The sequence below is a fragment of the Lepidochelys kempii genome, chromosome 6, assembly GCF_965140265.1.
Source record: "Lepidochelys kempii isolate rLepKem1 chromosome 6, rLepKem1.hap2, whole genome shotgun sequence".
NCBI classification, from domain to species: Eukaryota; Metazoa; Chordata; order Testudines; family Cheloniidae; genus Lepidochelys; species Lepidochelys kempii.
This window is the reverse complement of record NC_133261.1, coordinates 117,284,181-117,300,080: the sequence shown is the minus strand read 5'-3', so window position 1 is coordinate 117,300,080 and position 15,900 is coordinate 117,284,181. Positions and strand designations below refer to the sequence as shown.

At 38.6% G+C, this 15,900-nt stretch overlaps 1 protein-coding gene across 1 annotated transcript in view; it reads left to right on the top strand.

Annotated features, from left to right (window-relative positions):
- Nucleotides 1-15,900, top strand: part of JAG2 (jagged canonical Notch ligand 2) — a 96,484-nt gene that overhangs the window by 45,230 nt on the left and 35,354 nt on the right. Inside the window, exons 4-5 of the mRNA XM_073349842.1 lie at nt 3,798-4,052; nt 5,354-5,414. Of these exons, the coding sequence (XP_073205943.1) occupies nt 3,798-4,052; nt 5,354-5,414 (316 nt within the window). The remainder of the gene's footprint in view (nt 1-3,797; nt 4,053-5,353; nt 5,415-15,900) is intronic.

Sequence of the window (15,900 nt, the reverse complement as noted above, 5' to 3'; positions counted from 1 at the left end):
CCTTTAAATCTGAATTTGGGAAGCCTTTATCAAGCCCATAACCTGACCAGGCACCAATTAAACAAAATACCTGATTTGTGAAGTTAAGCTATTTATCATTCCCTTAATGTAATTTTTTTTCTGACATGTTGAGATTTAAGTTTGCTATTTTAGGGTTCTAGGAAAGACTCTTTAACATTGGAGATTTTAAAGATCTGATAAAGAATGCTAAGGCTTAGAGACCCTATTTTATGAGCAGGCCAAAACTGCCAGATCTTCTTCTTGTACTTCCTGTCTTTTTCTGATCCATCCCCTTCCCTTTCAGTGCTTTCTCTTCTGCTTCCTCTCAAATTTTCCTAGCCCAGTATCTTGTTAAAAAGATTTATGCTTCAAAGAGATGCTTTAAGCAGCATTACGTTACTTGTGATTGGGAGAAAATGAATGTGTTGGGTTTTTTTGTTTGGGGTGGAAGGAAGGGACAAATTGCATGGATGTAAAGCTGATGCAAAGGTCTAGCTTCTCTCCTCTCAAACATAACAGGCCCTGCTGTCCACTCTCCAGCTGTCATTTGATTTAGTCTTGTCTACAGAGGGATTAAACTGCATTAATTGTGTGCACCCTCTCATTCAGAATTAAAGTGGCCTTAATTCAGTAAACCAGTTATCATACAAGTCCCACACAGGAATTTAATGCAGTTTAACTAATCTATTTCTAATTCACACCATTAGTTAATTTGGATTAAATTTCGTGAGTGGCCTCAAGTAGACAAGCCTTTAGATAGAATCCTTTTCTTTTCTACTAGGAGTGGGAAGGAAGATTGTCTTGGCCCAGCATAATCCAGCGTAGACCCTTAGGAAAGCAGGCTAGTGTCTGCTTGGTAAAGTAGCTTGCAATGTAACTAGCTGCCAGCCTGCTACTTGTGGGTCCTGGCACATCTCCTTCTTTACTGCAAGTCTCTGTGAAGAGGGGATAGACTCACATGCACTTTCCTCTCTTATATGCTTTATCCCACTTTAGAATAAGATCAGACATAAAATATAAGAAGGCCACAGAGGCAAAACACTGGTGGTTGTCTTCTAAATCCTCCTTTGAAGGGCTGCAAGGTCTCAGCTAGAGCTTGTGGAAGTGGTGGTTCAGCAGAGGCTAATTTCTTCAGAACCTACTTTCTGATATGGCGGAAAAGTATTGAAATTAACAGGAGGTTTCTGGGTATCTGTTTGCTTGCAGATGACTGGTAGGTGGTGCCTATGCACCAGCCAGTAACTACCTTTTTGTTAATGTAAAACCCAACCCGTGTCAAAGGCAGTTCTGGTGGTAAACTGGGAAATCCTTCTTCTGTTTTTTGTTTTGTTTCTTGAGTAGGTAGAATCTATGGCACAGCTACCAATTGCAGATACAGCTATGGCATCTCTGGCTGAGCCATTTTTTTGCAGGGATTCCTTTCCCAAAGACCAGGTGGACTGCGAGGTCTGTTAACTCAGAAGAAACTCTAAGAGCATCAGCTGTTATGCAAGCCTCTCTGCCACCTTTATTTCCAAAGAAATAGGCATGTGGGAAAACTTATTTCTGATTATGGAAAAAAGTCAAATTGCTACTGAGTAAGGTGTCTCTTGTCTGTCTCTGTAGCACACACTTCCTTTAATCGATAAGACTTGCAGCAAGATAGGTTTCTTAAATACCCTGCCAAGTAACCTTGGCTAAGAACTAGGGAAAGTCCCTTTGCCCAATTCACAGAAGTGAAGTTTCGTAGGCTGCCTGGAGATTTGTTAGACAAGGACATAAAATAAACTTTAAAAGGCAACTCCTTCATCTCATCAAGACCCTCCTTTTGAGCCTTTAGTCAGATTAGAGTGGATTCTACATCCATCTACATCCTTGGTTCTGTTCCTGCAGTTTAAAAAAAATAAATTGGTGGATGGAGATATATATATGTGTGTATGTATATGTATATATATATATATATATATATATATATATATATATATATATATATATATATATATATATATATATGTGTGTGTGTGTATATCAACTAAACTTACATAATTCTTTAATTTTTGAAGGGAAGATATAGAAAGCATACACTAATGACAGAACTTAAGAGGAAATGCTAGTAAATTGTTTTTGGGAGGGGGCAGGACTTCTACTTCTAGAGGCTATACTTCTATAGTCTTTTTTCTTTTCATGTTTAAATTACTTTTATTTGAAAAATGTTCACTTGACCTCTAGTCCCACTGAAGTCCTTTACCGAAGAGATATAACTATGGCAACTGACATACAAGAGGCCCCATACTGTCATAGTGTGCCTAGCCACGATAGGAGCAAGCAGGGTCACAGGTCTCATGTTCATCTTCTAAAACTGCCAGCAAGACTGTTACACTAATTATATGATTGTCTATTAGTAATTGGATAGACAACACAAACTTACTTTGCATAGGGTGCTGAAACCGTGCAGTGGTAACAGTGTCATTCACTACAAGCCTGGGCTGGACTAGATGTGAACCATAGACCTGGAGATATGGGACTTGATCTTTCCAGGTGGAAACTGTCTACGCATCTAAGCTTTCCTTTTATGCTTTATTTTTATTTATTTGAAACACTTTGTGTTCAAAGAAAACAAATGCTAAAGTGTCTTTATTGAGCACATTTTGTTATAATGCATGAAGTCGGTACATACATGACTACTTCAGGGGTTGTTATAACCTCTTCACAGGAGTAAAAGTATGTGCAATCTTAGATTACGTACTGAAGTTAATCTAGACAAGTCGTACCATGTGATTAACCTTTCATTTTAGGATTTCATGTACATAACATCTGGAGTAGGGGAAGTAATGCTTATTATTGTTTCTAAACACTGAATGCTAGCTAAAGCGCTCTTCTGGTGAACAAATCCTTAATTTTTTTGTATTGCTCATGAAAACTTTTTAATGCTGGCAATCATTAAGTCTTCTATGAAATATGTTTAATGGTAGCAGTTCCTTAAATTTGTGTTCTATGACCCTCTTGTCGGGTGAGACTACTTTAATTTACTGTGATTACCACCTGCCATGATTTATTTCTTTTTAGACTGGCGTTTCCTAGAGAATAATATGAAAGTTAAACAATGGTGAAATGCTATTCATTTAATTGTACTGGAAAAAAATGAACAAGTGATAGTTATCATGAATATTCCATATGTTACCATGAGTTTACTCTCTCTAATTCTAGATGTCTTACTTCCAAATAACACATGCCATCTCACTTTGGCATTTTTAAAGTCATGGATTTCAAATTTTGGCGGGAGGTTCGGTGAAGTGGATGAGCTTTTTTACATACATAAAATAGGATTTATTGAGGGATACATTTGCATATGTCTATTTAGAGCAACCTAGCTGAACATACTGTGGTGGGGTTGTTTTGTTTTTTTAAATTACTCACATCAGAGATCCCCTATTCCAACAATTTATTTACTGGATTTATGCAGATTTTGCAATTTAAGAATAAAAAAGATCAGAGCCTCATATAAAGATAAACTTGTTGATTGACATTGTGTGGGTATGGTGTATTTGGATGCATTTCCTATTGATTATGTTCCATTTCTTAAAGCCATTTCCTATTGATTATGTTCCATTTCTTAAAGTCCTATAAATAACTTTGCAAGGCAGAGAAAAATAAATTTGGGGTTAGTAGCCCTTTAGCAGCTTAAGTTTTAGTTTTTTTTTTTGTTTGTTTTTTGTACTGAAGGTCTTTTTAACCAATTAATACACACAAATGCAAAATTACTTTTTTCTGTACCAGGCTTGCAATATATTGGGGTTTTTGTTTTCTCTTTATAAAAGATGAAGAGCTGTTAATAGAGAGAATGTCGTACGCTGGTATGATCAACCCTGAGGATCGGTGGAAGACCCTACCATTTAAGGGGCATGTAGCTCATTTTGAAGTGCAAATAAGAGTGAAATGTGATGAGAATTACTATAGCACGCGGTGCAATAAATTTTGCGGACCTCGTAATGACTTTGTTGGTCACTACACGTGTGACCAATATGGAAACAAAGCCTGCATGGAAGGTTGGATGGGAGAAGAATGTAAACAAGGTAATATTTTGTTTATTATTTTACATAATTATTATTGAAACTAAAGGTCATATTGAGGTGAAATCTCTTTTAGCATGCTGCACCAACTATACTGTCATGTGCAATAGCACAATACAAATAGATTTACTTTGTTGCTAAAGCTTGGCAAATAATGGATTTTTCGGTTTGCTGGCAATTCCAAAAAAATAAATTATGGCTCAACTCTAAATGAACTTGATCATTCTCTCTCTTCTTGGCCCAATGCCTATTCACTATCACTATGAATGCAAACTCTATTTTGTTGCTGGGTGCTTCTTTTGCTTTTTTTTTTAAAAGCAAAAACAAAAAAAGCCTGACTTGCTCTAGTAAGAGTGAAGTGAGACTCTTGGCAGAATATGATAAAGGGATCTAGTTGCTGTAGCGAGGACTTGTCTGACTGCCTATCAAACCAGGAGGTCTTCAAACCAGTGAATTAAATGCCCTTTAAACTTAAACTGAAGGTACTGGTTAACTTTGTTCAAGGAGCTACCTTTTTAAGAAAAAATGATGCATTATAGCTTTTTAACAGGTTTCTAAAATGAAGATAGGTTTTAATAACATTTTACAGTACCAGATTCAGTAATACTGTGTAAGTTTTTTCCAGTCCTGGAAAAATGTCCTTGTAACTCTTGAAAATGAGGATAAAGCTGTTTTAAAGTTTAATGTATACAAAGCTGAAAGCTTTCTGATGTCTGTTAATGTTCAAGTGCAGTCCTTAAATATACCTGGAATGTTCAATTTAGTCCCACAGCAATTTTCCTCCTATCTTTCAGTTGGTAATTAGCACTAAAATTGTTTTGGTTTTTTTATGACAAACTTCAAGTGATAATCGAACACCAGTTTAGAACTATTGTAGCCAATATTGTATAACTTTTGAAGGTATACTGGTCTTCAGTTCTATATTTAAGTGTCTGAACCCATGTAACAAATCAAATTAATTGGTATAGCATTAAAAATGTAATCCATGTTTGTAGATCCATGCTAGACAAGAGGCTACCTCAGTTGGTTTTATAAAAAGTGAGCTGATTTAATGAAATAGCTAGCTTGAAGAGCTAGATGGGGTTTTTTTGTTTTTGTTTGTTTGTTTGTTTTTTAAATAGTTGTGATTGTTTGTTGTCTGTGTAAGAATTAATTGAAAGGAAAACTGTTTTAGGAATGAGCAACAAATAAGCTACTCCATTATGAAATTGTTCTAATTACTGGGCTAGGAGCCAGTGTTTCTGTATTAACTGAAGTCTTACTGCCCATACTAACTGAAGTCTAAACCTTTTTTCTGTTCACAGCTGTATGTAAACAAGGATGTAATTTACTCCATGGGGGTTGCAGTGTACCTGGGGAATGCAAGTAAGTATATGTACTTAGCTATTTTAGTGTGAAGGAAGAACACTGGCTTTCCAGTACTTTGCTTTTAGCAGTGATTTTTAGTAATCAGGCCATGTACATAAAATAAAAATTGTCTGGCTGGGTATAGGTATGGATTCTATTCAGACCATGCCATATTAAGTTACATTTATTTCAGACTTTGAGTTTCACAGAAGCAGACAACCTCTGAAAGTAACAAGTTCTGTGTTTGTGACTGAAGGGATTTGCAAAAAACACAATTGGGATTAGATGAGGCGCTTCAAACAAGAACCAGCACTTTATTTAAAGATCACCTGTGATAGCAGAAAATTTTATTAACCTACACTAACTTTGAATATTTCTAGGTCTCCCATAGGTCTCATCAAGGGCTTTCGAAAAAACAGACAGTCTTTCATTTCAATTTGTTTTTATTTATTTATTTTTAAAGAATGGGTTATATGGGTAGATGGTCCTTTCCCAACTGCAGCACAGAAGGTAAATTCTGGATCAGTGCCATACTCAACCCTTTTCTTGAGGTGATATTTTTCAACTGAGAGAACACTAAATAAAACACTGCATATGAATTCTACCTCAAGCCAGGCCTGTTCTTCGGGTTTCCTTGTTGATACTAGATATGTCCCAGACTCTGGTTTCCTCTGGGTTGAACCACTTAACTCCACTCTGAAAATAAAGGGGAGGTGAACATGTAGTGTCTGCCACAGTGAACATGAATTGGTCATCACTTCGATGCAGGAGTTCTAACATCAGCTAACAGGGTCGGTCAAGAGAGAACCAGTGCTACCTTATTGCAGCTGGCTTTGTAAATATACTTGTCCCAACTCTTCAAAACTTGCCGCTTGCACAAATATTCAAAAATGTTTGTGGCCACAGCGTAAGCATCAGTCTATTCTCCTGTAATTGTGTACTACTTGCCAACTTATCAAAACACTGAGTTCTCTGTTAATTAGACTCATTCTTTATTTGCAAAGAAAATATCTTGCAGCTCTCAACATGAAAGTCTTGGCTGACTGAGGTTCGTTCCTGTTTTGTGGAATACAAGAAAAAAGCCCGGGGGGGGGTAGTTACATAGCCTACTAAACTCACCCCTCCTTTTCAAAAAAATTTTCTTTTCCTTTTCTCCGCTATGACTGGAGAGGTGTTAACGGGCTGCTTACCTTGAAGGGTCCCTTGAAATATATTTTAACTACCTATGCTAAAGAATCTGTTCCACTTTGTATTTAGCTGTGATGCTTGGAGTTCTTTTCCCAGACCTGAAGAAGAGCTCTGTATAAATTCGAAAGTGTCTGTCTGTCGCCATCAGAAGTTGGTCCAATAAAAGATATTACCTCACCTACCTTGTATCCCTAATATCCTGGGATCAACACAGCTACAACATCATTGCTTACAATGTTATAAAAGGCATTTGATTTCACTGCCACCAGTTCAGACCGTGACTCTGACTTGGGCAAATGACCATCCGCTTAAATTGGGAATGTTCCCCAATGGGAAAACGCTTGAGGGGAAAAAAAACTGAGCATCTACTTTCCTGAATTATGGTTCAGGCAGGCGGGGCATCTTTGAAGCTTTATTGATGTCCAGGTAGTACCACACGATCTCTTTGGCCCAGCGTAGTGGGATGTGAGAAGGCATCTAAGGAAATACTGACTGAGATGAAAAGACAACACAAACTTAGGCTAGGTCTCACATGTAACCGCTCTATGCCGATGGGGGAGAGCTCTCCAGTTGGCATAACTACCTCCCCCAACAAGCAGCAGTAGCTGGGTTGGCAGAGCATTGTTCACACTGGCGCTTTTGTCAGAGAAACTTATGTCAGTCAGGGGTGTATTTTTTTTTTTTCACATCCTCACCGGCAAAAGCTTTACCGAAAAAAAGTGCTAGCGTGGACATAGCCTTAGGCAAAGCAAGGTAGTACCTTTTTTACAAGGGCGGGGGGGAAGCTAGACAGATAACCATGTAGGAGAGGTAGTGTAAGAGCCTTTATTTGTTTCAGCAAGATGAGGGTAAATAGGAATGCGTTCTAGCAGAAGAGAGTGCAAGAAAATACCTTTGAAAGGTTCAAAAGGGAAAACACGTAGGACCCTAAAGATTAGGTTGAGGCTCCCAAGAGACCAGATGCATTTGAAGGGGGCTTTTTAAAGGGGTAGCTTTAGAAACCAAGAGGATATTGTAACAGGATTCCCTTTAGTTTTAAAGGACATGAAGAGCTGTTTCTTTATTTGATATCCATATGGCCCTTCCAAGGTATCCCAGTTGAGTTAAATTTCAGAAAAGTAGAGTCCCAGTTTCTTTTAAGGGCTCTGACTAGAGGCTTTTCCCATTATTCTGTTCTGTCTAGTTGGATTCACTCCAATATATTCAGGAAGTTTAAACAGCAGCCTCTCTTTTGCTGGAAGAGAAGATAGCAGAGGAAAGTCTAGGTGTAAAAATACTCCAGATGGATTGTATTCCACCTGCCAGATTCTTGACAGATGTGAAAATACACCTAAGGTCTCAACAGAAAGTGGCAAACACTACCAATTTGGTTGTCTTAATGTACCTTCTACCCACATGCACCTCATTTGAAAGCTGCTTATGTCTACTATAAGATGCGGTATGATGTGGAGCTATCAAGTGGTGCCATTTTCATAGAAATGAAGGTAAACAATGACACCATCAAGACATGCAGGTATTTCAGTGGTCACTTTAATTTGTTTGTTAGCTTAATGATGGTCTATTATTTCAAGACACAAAATTGGATTTCTTTGTGACCTCAAAGCATCACAACAAACTAAAGAGTAAAACAAAATCTAATTAACTTGAACAGGTATCCAGGAAATATAATAATGCTGGTGACATTTCTAGTCACCATCATTATTGTGATTTTGTTCATCGTTATGATCTCTGCCGAGCATGCATGGATTACCAAGTCTTCATTGCCTTGGCACGTACATATTTCTGTGCAGGGAATATTGTTCTGACTACAGACACAGTTGATTGTGCAGTGATCCCTACTGGTACAGGCACAAATAAGATCTTGTAGAAACTCGGATGCTGTTGGGCCCTTGAAGAATACATGAAGTAGTTCATCACCCACACTTTTCCATCTATGTTGCAATGGTTTATCTATATGTGAAGATATCCCAGTCTTTTCCAAGATGCTTTTTTGATATACTCTTCAAAACTGTCTTCACATGGTGAATGTTTAGCCAGTGACTTGTTCTTGTTGATGGCTAGATTGAGGCGCAAACAATCCAGCTTTCTGTGGATCTCCTTTCCAGCTCTAGTAATCTACCAACTTCCTTGCTGCAGAAATTGCAGCTTATCCATCACCCTCTCCCAGTTTGGCAAGATCTCTGAAGCAGTGGGCTCTTTGTTTTGTTTTTTTTCCCCACCAATACCAAATAAGGATGACAGATCCTTGCTAAGGACAGCGTTCTGTGGAAGGGAAGACCATTTTTGGACTGATAGCTGCTGTGATTGTCCCTCTCGCCCGACTTCTGTTTGGTGGTTTTGGCCATGTCAGCAAATGTAGTGATGCCAGGTTTCTTAACTGTCCGAAGAAGCTACCTGTCCCATTAAATCAAATGTTCATCTCTCAGATCTCTCCATTTGTTCTTCACCAACATCTGTTATTTTAGTAGAGGCTCTTGTATGTCTGTCACATGCAGTCCATTAAATATGTTGATAAGTACCTTTTGGCTGTGACTCAGTGTCAAATGGGTTTGTCATATTGTGGATGACATGGCTGGGAAGAGAGAACATTCTTTTCATCCCTCTTCAATGCAGAGTCAAGGACTTTTTTTGTAGATGTATGTTTGCTGCTACTTGTTTTGCCATTTCGTTCATAGGTTTTGCATATTCATAATATAAAGCTGTGTATTTTCATCTCTAACACTGTAGCTGACCTGTACTTAAGCATAACTGAATTAAAAAGCTAGTTTCTAGAATATTTCAAAGGCTAGTACTGCATGCAGAGCTAGCTGCAAACTAAAACCTTCTTCCAGGCAGACTAGATGTTGCATTGTATGTACAAAAGCTTACAAATGGAGAAGCATTACATTAGGAATTCAAATACATTTATCTTCCACTATGCAATACAAACTGTGGGCATGAAATCTACTGGTGCACAATCTTCAGTGTTAGCTTGATCTGGTCAGCAAATGTCAATTGGAAATATAGGAAATGTTTTCCCTTGTAAAATACTTTAACAATTAAGAATATGCCATGTGAAAACATTTCATGTTAGTATATTGCAAAATGTAGATATTTGCCATTTTTCCTGCATGTTAAACAGCTTCATCACTTCTGGGGGGGAAAAACTTGCCTGTGCAAAACCAAAAAAAAAAAAAAAAAAAATCTTGTAATGTCATAGTTTTGGCCAATAAGCACCACCTTAAGGTGTTTGAAATTAACTGAAACAGCAAAAACTGTAGTCATAGTCATATTGGAGTATTTCTAGAACTGCAAAAAATGACACTTTCTCCTTTTGGATACCATTGTTTCACCTCGCCTACAGTCTTCCAGCACCACTTGACAGCTCTTCTTTTGAACATACCATTGGAAAGCTTACTTTATGTATATGGGGGGTGGAGAGGTGTAGGGAGGGTTCATTAAACTCCAAAAATATGGCCCTTTTTGGAGACTTGCCTCATACCTACAAATGATGTCACGAATCCATGGAAATTGGTTAGCAAGTAGAGAGACTGTTAGAATTAACTAAGGTATCAAAGATTTACTAGTAGGTCGATACTACAGTTTTATACCTTGTTTAAAAAAAAAAAAAAAAGCCCTTGATCTTCATGTCCTTCAAAGAGATATTGGACTGATCTATAGAAGTTAATACAATGACACTAAAGCTCCCATTAATGCAACAAGTCTTAAAATATATTTCCGTAAATGATTTGTTACTGATTGGACAAGCCAGCCTCACAGTTGGTACTTAATGTACCTCGTTCTTGCATGCCATGGTAGAGATTGGTGTACTTTAGAAAATAACACTTTGACTAGATGGTAGAAATTTTCTATAAAAACGTGGAGTGAAGTATAAACAAGACTTGCAGGCACGACCTTATGTTTACAGCCTTGCAAGGAAGACTGTTTAGATATACTTGGGATAATTGCATTTGGAGCTATTGAATTATAATCTAAATTCCTTCTTTGGATTTTTGGACTATTGCCACCCTCATTTAACAGGTAAAAACAATGACTGCTTTCTAACTCTAAAGGAAAATGAAAAATGGGAGGAAGGCGAATGGGTGTGAGAGGAGTGGAAGTCTGCTGGTGCCAGTTGTCTGGCTCATAAACTGATTTGCCCTATTCTGAAACTTCACAATTGTTTTTGTATACAGAAAGAATTTCAAAATCTGTTTTTAATCTCTGATTTAGTGTGAGGATCCTAATTATAGCTTTTTATTGAAGTAGCTTTTTGCTTTCTTACTCTTGATATCAAGTAATTCAGAGTGATTCCTTGGACTAAGTGCTTCTGCAGAGGCAGACCTTAGAACCGTAGCAGTCTGAAGCAGCCATTCCACTGGTAAATAACTAAATGCTCAGTTATGCCTTTGGCAGGAGCAGGACTGTCATCCTTATCTGCTGGAAAGCTTTCTTGCCTCTGATTTTTAAGTCCTTTTGTTAGTGTTGCTTGAGCTATTTATCAATTAATCTTTTTGTCTGGTTAGCACTGTAGGAAGGAAAACAAAAATAAAGGTCTTCATTTTAACTTGTTTTGGGAAACCCTATAGCAAGCCCCTGTAAAAAGTTATCTTGAGAACTAATGGTCTGATGTGTCCTGTGGTTGGGGGGCGAGGAATAGGATTTTTTTCATTCTGTTTTATTTTCTTCTCTTGAGAAAGTGGTGGTTATGCTGGTACCTCATTCTAGAATAAGTGTCAACATGGAGTTGACAGGTTTCAGAGTAGCAGCAGCTGTAGCTCACGAAAGCTTATGCTCAGATAAATTTGTTAGTCTCTAAGGTGCCACAAGTCCTCTTTCACATGGAGTTGAGTAATTTTAAAGTATTTTACAGGGCATAACATTATAAGTAGGAATTCTACTTGGTAAGGAATAGGCTGTGCTTCAGAAATGGCTTTCCTCATGTGGTGGTGATTTTACTGCAGAGTCCATTCAGAAGAAACAAGCATGAAAGCTTGCTCAGATGACAGGCAAAATGACATTGATATCAAACCAATTGCTTCTTGTGTAGATCGGAATCAACTGTTAAAAACGGTCTGATAAAATAGCTAGATTTGAGACCACCAATCTGCCTTAAAAACTGGGTTTTTCTTAAGTTGCTGGCTAAGTGCTCTTGTTGATCACAGTACCTTGAGCTGATTCACATCACAGACTATTGTTTAAAAGTTCAGGTGGTGAGGGTGATTTGTTTTTGTGTGTTTGGTGTGTGGATTTTTTTTACAGTTTGGACAACAGCAGATCTTAAATACTAGATTGTATTGTTTTTTCTATACAACAATGGGTTAACTTTGGTCCAACAGTTATTTGTTGAGGTAACCTTATTCAGAGTAACTGGGCCCTGCACACCACAGTGATCCCGGATGGCCAATAGATATGGGGGAACCTAAAGGCTAGTTCTTAGATGGGTTATCTGAGTCTTTTGGTACCATTCTCAACAAGTTGTCATTGACTTAATAATTTAATCTCTCATTTCCTCATGATCCACTTTGGCATGTGTTTGGAGAAGTTCCAGGTATGTCTAGTATCCGAGCTACATTGTTCCCACCTTGCCAGGATGGTAGTGCTGTGTATAAAGCCTGTGTACTTTCCTTTAGTTTCTCTGTAAAAGCTTAAAAATAATCTTGCTTCAAAAACAATTTAAAAGGCCCAAATCTCAGTATTCAATATGTTATTAAATTAAAACTTAATCAGCATAGAACTATGGTAGGTGTATATCATGCATCTGTTCTTCAAAAAAAAATCATTTCTAAAATATAAAGAGAAACGTGTCCTATAGAGGATGTTTAGACGAAGTCAAATGGACTGGAAATGAGATTTTGGCCAGCATTGTTCATTGGGGTGGTATCAGTGCCCCCAGGTACGCTTGCTCCCCCTCTCCGAGAGATAAAGAGCAGTTGGGCCCAATCTTTCCTCATTTCTTTCTTACTGCCTGTGCTTACAAGAGGGAACCCTTGGCAGTGTCCACTGCTTTTTGCACACTATGCAATTTAAGTCCTCTCTTCGTGTGTATATGTGTCTGTATAATTAGTACTAGTGTAAATAGTACAGTTGTAGTTAGTGTAGTTTTATGATTAGTTGTTTAAAGACTGTTCAAATACAACAGTAACCCCCCTCCCCCCAAAAAAAACAAAACAAAACAAAAAAGCGTTGGGGCCTTTTCTCACACAGGGGTTTAAAACCTATGACTGAAGCGAAGTCTCCAGGCTTCTTTTAATGTGGTTACCCTGCTGAATACCTGGGACTCAAGGTGCCTTTTCTGTTTTGGTGTAGAGGGCATATTCCTGATAGGTGTTCAGTTTGGCATTCTTTCTTGAGAAGACGAGGGAGGCCCAATCTAAGCTTTTCTCAGATCTGGAGGGAAAAAGCCTCTAACAGACCTGAGCAGACATCGCTAAGCACTCCTCATTGAGCTTGTCCAAGAACAGGTTTTAAAACCTGGATCCCCAATTCAGTGTCCTCTTCTAGTAACTAGACAGCATTGTCTCCTAATATATAACAATTTAACTCTTAAATTTAAGCAGACTATACCTATTTTAAGTAAATAACTAGACATGGCTATTGTTTTGGCTTGTGCAACACCATCCTGTGTATGTCATCAGAAGATTTAGTGGATTTTTTTCCACCCACTGAATGATGCATTTTGCTTCTGTCATTAGCATCACTGGATTTGCTTTGTTTTCCTGTCATAAATGTTTTGGCTAAAATTTCTAATTGAAGTCTAAGTGCAGGAGGAGTTTTATTATTGTCAGGAAGGTTCTGTAGGGAAAAAAATACACATGTGAGTAACAGGACACGGTTGTGATGTTTGCTTCTGCCTTGCAGGATGTAGGATTTTTATTTTAGGCTGAAGTGTTTCAGCTCAGCCTTTGGAAGTGTAATGGGTTCCTTCCGCTTCCTTGAACTGCTTTAACCAAAAGAGTGGTAGGAGCCTAATGTTCCGCAGCCTGCCAGGATACATGGTAGAGGGATACTGAAGCTCATCTTAATTAATTAGCCTCTTACAATTTGTATGGCAACTTCCACCGTGTGTGTGTGTGTGTGTGTGTGTGTATATATATATGTGTGTGTGTGTGTGTGTTTATAAAATCTTCTTACTATATGTTCCATTCTATGCATCCCATGAAGTGAGCTGTAGCCCACGAAAGCTTATGCTCTAATAAATTTGTTAGTCTCTAAGGTGCCACAAGTACTCCTGTTTGGTTTTTTTTTGAAGTGCAACTGTAGTGGTGAAGTATCTGTTAATGCAGATATAATGAAAGAATCCTGCATATTGTATTGAGGAGTTTTATCAGTCTATAGAAGTGTGGTCTGCAAATTGGCATAAATCTGTGCCCCCCCCCAAAAAGGATTTTTTTGATGGGGGCGTGTGTGTGTGTGTGTGTAAGCCATTCAATTCACGTTACTCTTAAAGAGAGACCAGTAAAAACAAAGTGATGGGACTCAAGATCACTAGATTCAGCCCACTTGCAGTTAATTTCTTTTAGAGATAATTAGCCTTTAAGGTGGGCTTTAGCTCTGAGTGTAAATAAGTTTTTCCTCACCTTTGTTTTGAACATTGATAATATAGATTTGTTACCACCAGGGCTGGAAATATTTAGCCAGACCATGAAGCCTACTAGCTGAAAGTAGATGCAAAAGATTAATTGGACTCCCCAAGGGAAGTCCATATGCAATTCCAAGCCCAGCTGCTTTCAGTTGTTGAGATTCCTGTCAGGGTGCTATCCCTGGACCCTATGCATGGAGTCTGACTCATGTGACAGTCTGACATATGAAATGCTCCCCTGGCTTCTGCAAGGGAGGAGCTCTCAAAATTAAGATGTCCCTCTTCGTAAGTCAATTTCGCTGCTCTGGTCACCCAGACCTGAAGAAGACCTCTGAGTAACTTTGAAGGCTTGTGTCTCTTGCCAACAGAAGTTGGTCCAATAAATATATATAATTACCTCACACACCTTTTCTGTCTGGTCACTAATGTTAGTTTTGTTCAACAGTAACGTATGTTACGAGTTTTGTCTAGTGAAACTTCAGCTCAGCTACTTCTCTCATAGGAAAGAAGTGTGCAGCTAAATCCTGACTTCCACAGATCTATGTGGCTAGGAGAGAGAGAGAGTGGTGATTTAACGAATTCCAGTGTACAATGTGCTGTTCTATAGCCTCTAAGTCATTGGCCTATTTTAAACACTGGTAGGGATAGCCTGATTGTCTTGGTAGGTGAATAAGAGAGGAATAACATTCAAGTGTCTCCAGTGAGTCTACTTTGCAAACACTTGTGGTATTCGCAAAAAGAAAAGGAGTACTTGTGGCACCTTAGAGACTAACCAATTTATTTGAGCTTGAGCTTTCGTGAGCTACAGCTCACTTCATCGGATGCATACCGTGGAAACTGCAGCAGACTTTATATATACACAGAGAATATGAAACAATACCTCCTCCCACCCCACTGTCCTGCTGGTAATAGCTTATCTAAAGTGATCATCAGGTGGGCCATTTCCAGCACAAATCCAGGTTTTCTCACCCTCCACCCCCCCACACAAATTCACTCTACTGCTGGTGATAGCCCATCCAAAGTGACAACTCTTTACACAATGTGCATGATAATCAAGTTGGGCTATTTCCTGCACAAATCCAGGTTTTCTCACTAACACGGCTGTTACTCTGAAACTTGTGGTATTATTTCTGAGTGTTAAACTAGATCCATTTTTCCTCTCAAAAGCTTAAAGTAGAACAAGTTGAAAAATGAAAATAAAGTAAATTACATGCAGTAAATGGCAAAGACTTCCATGAAACAGCAAAGTGAAGAGGATCATGCATTGGCAGGTTTATAATTCCATGTGTTTAACCTAGATCTGGTCTACACTGGGGGGGAGGGGGATCAAGGTCTAAGTTACTCAACTTCAGCTACGTGAATAATGTAGCTGAAGTTGACGTACTTGGATCTAGTCACCACGGTGTCTTCACTGTGGTGAATTGACAGCTGGCACTCCCCCGTCGACTCCACCTGCGCCTCTCACTCCAGTGGAGTATGGGAGTCGACAGGAGAGCACTCAGCGGTCGATTTATCGCATCTAGATTAGACTCAATAAATCGACCCCCACTGGATTGATTGCTGCCTGTCGATCCTGCGGGTAATGTAGACAAGCCCCAAGAATCTGTTTTTGAAAACTAAGGGCCCAATCATACAAGATGCAAGCACCACCAGAGAGATGCCAAGAATCCTTAACCCCTACTAAGGTCAGTAGACTCTGAGCACATCTCAGTACTTTGCCAGATCAGACGCTTCAACTGCATGATGGTTACTAAT